A 6,770-nucleotide genomic window follows, 5' to 3' on the forward strand; every position below is an offset into this window, starting at 1 on the left:
TGGGTTGGGTGGCCGGGTATAAAGGCGCACAGACGGACTCTCCGGGCTGCATTCTGAGTACGGGACAAGAAACCACATCTATGGAAGTACAGAGGAATATCGGGCCCCTACAAACAAACACCAGCAGTATGTGTGAGCCGACGCAGAGGTCCTGTGAACCCCGTCGGAAGAGAATGGATGAGCGCAGTGCGCCGTCGGAGATGGCCAGGATAATCAGTGATCCAGTCACGGGGAAGTGCTACTGCCGTGGAAAAGTTTTGGGAAAGGTAGTCCAGATACCGAATTTGTTGGCGACATTTTTGGATTTACTGCCAAACCCGAAGACGCAGCATATTAACAATATTCTTTCCTATTTCAGGGAGGTTTTGCAAAATGCTATGAGATGACCGACCTGTCCACCAGCAAAGTTTACGCAGCAAAAATCATCCCACATGCGCGCGTCTCCAAACCTCACCAACGGGAAAAGGTAAGAACTGCGCTCCGATGCTTGTGCGCACTGGTGTAATGTGGCTGAACATGTATCAGACAGTAGCCGTCACTTGCAATAACATTAATTTCGTCTCTTCTCTCGGTAGATTGACAGAGAAATCGAACTACACAGAGTACTGCATCACAGACATATTGTGCACTTTTATCATCATTTCGAGGATAAGGAGAACATCTATATTCTGTTGGAATACTGCAGCAGAAAAGTAAGTGTGATGATGTTGAATTTCAAGTTTGCAACCGCAGTATCTAATACCTGCCCGTGCTGTGGGTTTCAAGTTTGGAAAACACCTGCATTGCACCCAAAGCAATTGAAGCAGCACAGAGGCAGTAATTAGAGCCTGTGGTCTCTACAAGTACAACATAGTCAACAACAAACCTGCACATTCTTATAAAAATATTAAAAATACATAAAATTTGTTTTCTATCTGCTCATTTTGTTTTGTTTTGTTTTGTTTTGTTTTTTTACAAATGTTTTAGGAAATGATCAAAATATAATCTCCTCTCTGTTTTGCTTCTCTGTAGTCCTTAGCCCACATCCTGAAGGCTCGCAAAGTTCTTACTGAACCAGAGGTGCGTTATTACCTGAGACAGATCGTTTCTGGACTCAAGTACCTGCATGAACAAGAGATCCTGCATAGAGACCTGAAGCTTGGTAAGAACATCATGCTGCAGCAGTAGGACATTACAATACTGAGTGACTTTGTGTTCTATCGTATTGTAGTCTGTTGATTCATCAGAAGATCCATGCAACGTATAGTCTTTGATCCTGGGTTGAATATCAAATGCATATCATCTCATTTCCCTCTCTTCCCTACAGGTAACTTCTTTGTGAGTGAGTCGATGGAGTTGAAGGTTGGAGACTTTGGTCTGGCTGCCAAGTTGGAGCCAGCGGGAAACAGGAGAAAGACAATCTGTGGAACACCAAACTACCTGTCCCCTGAGGTGCTCAACAAGCAGGGCCATGGCTGTGAATCAGACATCTGGGCCTTAGGCTGTGTAATGTGAGTAAACTCACCATTAGGCACAACAAAAGTGTTTCTAATATTGTAATTGGTATTGAATACGGGTCTAAAACAGAGTGTCAGTATGGAATTACAAAGTGGCATCAAATATTATGACCTGGTACATTCGTTTTTGGGGATGGAACTAATCTCCCTTCTGTCCTTTATCCTTCTCCAGGTACACAATGCTGTTGGGCAGACCACCATTTGAAACCACCAACCTGAAGGAGACTTACAGGTGTATCAGAGAGGCTCGCTATTCGCTGCCTTCCTCGCTGTCCCCACAGGCCAAGCAGCTGATCGCCAGCTTGCTAGCTAAGATTCCTGAGGACAGACCCAACCTAGACCATATCCTGAGGCACGATTTCTTCACACAGGTCAGACATCATTTCCACCTCTTTCATCTGAGTGCATCTCTCATCTCTATTGCCAGTTCTCTTTGTAAATGTCACTATGTGTGGGAGTCACAGTGACCCCCCCGCCCCTTTCCACCTGTTGCATACTGACCCACTTTTTGTGGTTACAGGGCTTCAGTCCAGAGCGTCTGTCGCCTAGCTGTTGTCATTCGCCACCAGACTTCCACGTCTCTAGTCCGGCCAAGAGCTTCTTCAAGAAAGCTGCAGCAGCGCTCTTTGGTGGGAAGAAGGACAAGGTTAAATACTACGAGACTCTGAGTGAGTAGTTTGTCATCATACTTCGTAAGCGCCTTATGTCTTGTGACTAGTCAGTTATTCTTAACTTTGTAAATCAAATGGATCAAATGGAGAAATTCCAGTTTTTATACTGAAGTGATGTAAGCATGTGAATCAAAAGGCCATGCTCTGACATTTATGTGCTGCCTTTGTGTTTAATAGACAAGTTAACAAAAGAGGAAGAGGAGATCTACAAGCTGCAGCACGACCTGGAGAGAACTGTCATCAGCCAACAACAGAACAAAAAGATTGCTGAGGTAAGAGGTCAATTATTCTGCACAAAACATTAAGACAGGGCTTTATGGTAATTTTTGCAGATTCATTATGCGTGCAGTCATTAACAACTGGGTATTTTAAGGGGAATCTAGTGAGTCATTCTGTTGCTGCACTAAACTTTACAATAAGCACAGTTTGAGAACAAACTAAAAGCACTTATTTTCAATCACTGCGCCGACTACTTTACATCTGTGGGTGACCAGTGAGTCATAGTAGGAGGAGATGGTCTGAACTCATAGCGTCTAAATCCTGTCGTCATTGATCTGATCACCTCAGAATGGAAGTCTACTTCCGCCATCTGCCGAAAGCACCGTTGCCCCAGCAACAGAGAGCCAGTCGCCGGCTACGCAAGATACGATCCGTCTAATCGTCAGGGGGAGTCTGGGAAGCTGCAGCAGCAGCAGTGAATGTAAGTTCAGCACTATGCAGACTACACACCTAACATAGTACACAAAAGCTCTGTCTTTTATTCAGTACTCCATTGTCATGTGAACTTGTGTATAGTCTAGACCTGGAAAATTGCATTCATGTATTGTTCGACACTGATGAAATCTGATCAAACCATACTAGTGCAAGGTTATGGTTGTACTGATATAGCATCAATCTAAAGTGTGTCTATCTTCCTAAAGGTCTGGAGGACAACACAACAGGGAGTGTGGCTGAGACTGTGGCCAGTGTATTAAGAGGATGTCTGGAGAACATGCCAAAATGTAAGTCTACCTAATGACAGGATTTGCAATTATAACATTACATGTCATTATAGATTTGTTGACTTGAATAAATCAAATCTACAGCTAAAGTTGTGTATTTAGATGTATATTCCTCATACATCTTACACACTTGGAGGTCATTTTACATTTGGACTGTAAAATACTGTAGGTCTTTTGTTGTATATCTCCTGTAATAAATGTAATCCTTCCTTTCTCCTCTTGCAGCAGATGACATTCCTCAGGGCTCAAACAGCTGCAGTCTTCAGTGGGTGACTAAATGGGTGGACTACTCCAACAAGTACGGCTTCGGCTACCAGTTGTCAGATCACACCGTGGGAGTTCTCTTTAACAACGGCACTCACATGAGCCTCCTGCCAGACAGAAAGTATGCACCCTTCTTTGCTTTAACAACATTTCACATCCATTGTGACAGCTATTAGTCACTGCATATAATGGAGCGACTTTTGTTGAAACTTGTCTAATTACACAGCATTAATTAGAACAACCTGTTCAAATGCATCTATGTAAAAGTAATAGATCATAGATACATTTACTTTGTCTAGATGTATTTCTTTATCTGATTGGTTGAATAACTGCTTGTCCTTTGCTTTGTTTCTCCAGGACCATCCATTACTATGCAGAGTTGGGTCAGCGTTCTGTCTTTCCAACATGTGAAGTTCCTGAACACTTTGTGGGTCAAGTGACTGTGCTCAAGTACTTCTCCCACTACATGGAAGAGAATCTGATGGATGTAAGCAAATATCTTTTATTTTTCCACTCCTCTGTTCACTCTTGTAATCCATATCTCCGTCTTCTTTTGTCTTTCACCCCCCTAAAGCACTGGAAATATTTAGTGCCACAGCGTGTCTCATTCTAATGTGGTTGCTCTTTGCTTTCTTAGGGCGGGGATCTGGGTAGTATGACGGATGCACACATGCCCAGACTCTACCTGTTGCAGTGGCTCAAGTCAGACCGCGCCCTCATGATGCTCTTTAACGACGGCACTTTCCAGGTAAACACACAAGGTCATTAGAGGAAACACTGCAGTTGCTGGGCATGCTCAGAGCAGCCTTAGGTCACATGACACAGTAGTCAGAGGGTTAGCCTGCAAATGAGAGCATATATATTGGAATTGTTTTTTGCTGAATTCAATAAATTAATACGCAATAATCTTTTGAACTCCAGGTCAACTTCTACCATGACCACACCAAGATCATCTTGTGCTGCCAGAGGGATGAGTACATGCTGACCTACATTAATGAGGACCGTGTCTCCAAAACGTTCAAACTCAGCTCTCTGTTGACCTCGGGCTGCCCCACTGACCTGCGCGAGCGCATGGTTTACTCACTCAACATGCTGCTGCAGAGATGCAGTTAAATCAATAATGTGTTTTGGACAATGTTTACCAATCAAACCTACCCACTGTGTTACTGCGGCGCTGCAGTGGAACCTGGATTCGTAAGGATCTGTGTGGGAAAGTTTGAGGATGGACCTGTTCAAAGTTTATTAACATTCCTACACTGCAGCACCTTTGTGACTCAGCAAGGTGCAAGTGAGAAAAAAAAAAAATACAGACAAACTCTGTGGATGAGGACAATGAAATGTAGCACATTAGATGAAAAGGGCTGATTTGTATGTCGACTGATGGAGGAGAGGAAGGATCGAGTGTGTCGGAACGAGTATGTTGGTACGAATGTGAACTCATGAGGCTTCAGTAAGAGATGAATGTTTGAAGAAGACAAATGCTGGGCTGGCACCAGCGTAATTGTGTACAGAATCACAAATGTTTATAGAGACAATTCATAAAATAAGGCTCTGAATTACGCAGAGCTAAACTGTGGACTGTTGTAAATGTTGTAAATTATGTATAGTGTATGTCACAGCCAACTCAGCAGTGCAAAGACATGATTCGCCAGCGTGTGTGTGGCTGGAGTTTGGTATCTTATATGTGTATGTGTGAGAGTGCGATGAGTGTAATATTCACACAAAATTTTAAAAACTGTGATTTGTTCTCTTTATGGACAGATGGACTGGCACATTAGGCTGGGAAATGGTGGGGTGATGTTTAAAAACAAAAAAAAATAATGGAGCAGGAGGAGAACATTATAAAAATTCAGTACCACAGATCTGCTAAGGGTCCCAAAAGAGCCATTATCACCTTGGTAGAAAATGTCCTAAATAAATTATTGTGTAAAAAGTGCCGTATTTATTTATTTAATAATAAAGAACATTTTCTAAAAAAAAAAAAGTCTGCAATTGTGTAATTGTGTTCCCAGTGAGTGTTTTTGCCTATTTTATTTTATTTTTATAAATCTCCAGCAGTGTTTATTCTGACACCCTTTAAATGTGATTACATGTGTACTGCTGTTACACTTAAAACAGATTTGTAGAAATTAAGGGTTTCTAAGCATTTAAATAACAAATTGAAAACAGATTTAATCAGTGTGTGTTGACAAGTACATGAAACTTAATGACACTCTATCTGAGCACTGATCCAAATCAAAGCAACTATTTTCTCTGTGAACATCTTTTTTCCAACAGGAAATGGGAACAGAGAGAGATGGATACTAGATACAGGGTGTATTTACACTGAAATTGTTTACACTGTGTTTCAAGGCCTCGATGTTTGAGTTACCGTCTGTAAAGAGGATGAAGGGCAGTAAACATGACTGACTGAGCACTGACTGACCTTGTCTCTCATTCTCTCAAACTACTGCACTGAACTTTGAGCAGTGATCAACAGATAGGCCAGTAGGGTCGTGTGGAAACATGGCAGCAAAAGATGAAGAGTGGAAGAGTGAGCACGCTAGGGTAGAAAAAAAATAAATAAATATATATATATATATATTAGAATTAGTCATACGAAGTCTGCAATTGCATCACAGCTTTTGAGGTAAATTCACTACAGTCATTCTTGGACATCCTTTCACACTGGCTGACTGTAACCATGGAAACAAGCAACCACTGACAAATTTAATGAGAAAGAAATCAATGAACACTGCGTAAAAGTCACAAAACAGCATGTACTCATTCCAATCTCAGGACATATTTTCTAAAATTGTAACCTCTGTCTTCTTTCTGACGCTGTCTCTGACTTCACTGCCTCTCAGTTCTGCTCTCTCTGTTTTCCAGATGAGTGTTTGATCCAGCTGTCTGTTCAACACCTCGTCGCCTTCCAAGCTTATGCAATGACAGAGGTTGAACATGGATGTTTGAGTCATCCCTTTTAGATGTTCACTCAGAATATCTGTGCTCTTCAGAGTTCAATAATGAATGCCTCATGCATAAACATACCCACACAGACAGAAGCAGAACAGGAAGCAGCCTACAAGAGGAAGGAGCACAAATTATTCATGACGACACCTCTTGGTCTGGTGTGTGTGTTTTGACAGTAATGGCTTCTGGAATGGAAGTTTTAGCCAGACAGAAGTACACTTTCAGCTTTTGTGAACAGTTTTAACCCCTGTGCTCACTACTACTATAGAGACATGCAGCTTTTCCATCAGATGGATGAACTAAATTCAAGCAAATTGGTAACTGAGTGCTGGCTCCTCCTTCGAAAGTTGACGTTAAAGTGGTAGCTTTTCTAAGAGCATGCTGAG

The 6,770-nt window shown here is 42.0% G+C and overlaps 1 protein-coding gene across 2 annotated transcripts; it reads left to right on the plus strand.

Moving 5' to 3' along the window:
- The first annotated feature begins 11 nt into the window (after positions 1 to 11).
- plk2b (polo-like kinase 2b (Drosophila)) lies at positions 12 to 5,262 on the plus strand. Of its 2 annotated transcripts, none has more exons than XM_030143593.1 (14): positions 12 to 266; positions 359 to 466; positions 576 to 692; positions 1,012 to 1,141; positions 1,307 to 1,490; positions 1,669 to 1,867; positions 2,017 to 2,164; positions 2,345 to 2,439; positions 2,735 to 2,867; positions 3,088 to 3,168; positions 3,397 to 3,553; positions 3,790 to 3,919; positions 4,070 to 4,180; positions 4,354 to 5,262. In XM_030143593.1, exons 1-14 carry the CDS (start codon positions 81 to 83, stop codon positions 4,543 to 4,545), a joined length of 1,971 nt encoding a protein of 656 aa, XP_029999453.1. In that variant the 5' UTR covers positions 12 to 80; the 3' UTR covers positions 4,546 to 5,262. The 2 variants fall into 2 exon arrangements, with proteins under 2 accessions (XP_029999453.1, XP_029999452.1); XM_030143592.1 differs by having other exon boundaries at positions 17 to 266; positions 3,394 to 3,553.
- The last annotated feature ends 1,508 nt before the right edge of the window (positions 5,263 to 6,770 follow it).

Source organism: Sphaeramia orbicularis, chromosome 9 (genome assembly GCF_902148855.1).
Source record: "Sphaeramia orbicularis chromosome 9, fSphaOr1.1, whole genome shotgun sequence".
Taxonomy (NCBI): domain Eukaryota; kingdom Metazoa; phylum Chordata; class Actinopteri; order Kurtiformes; family Apogonidae; genus Sphaeramia; species Sphaeramia orbicularis.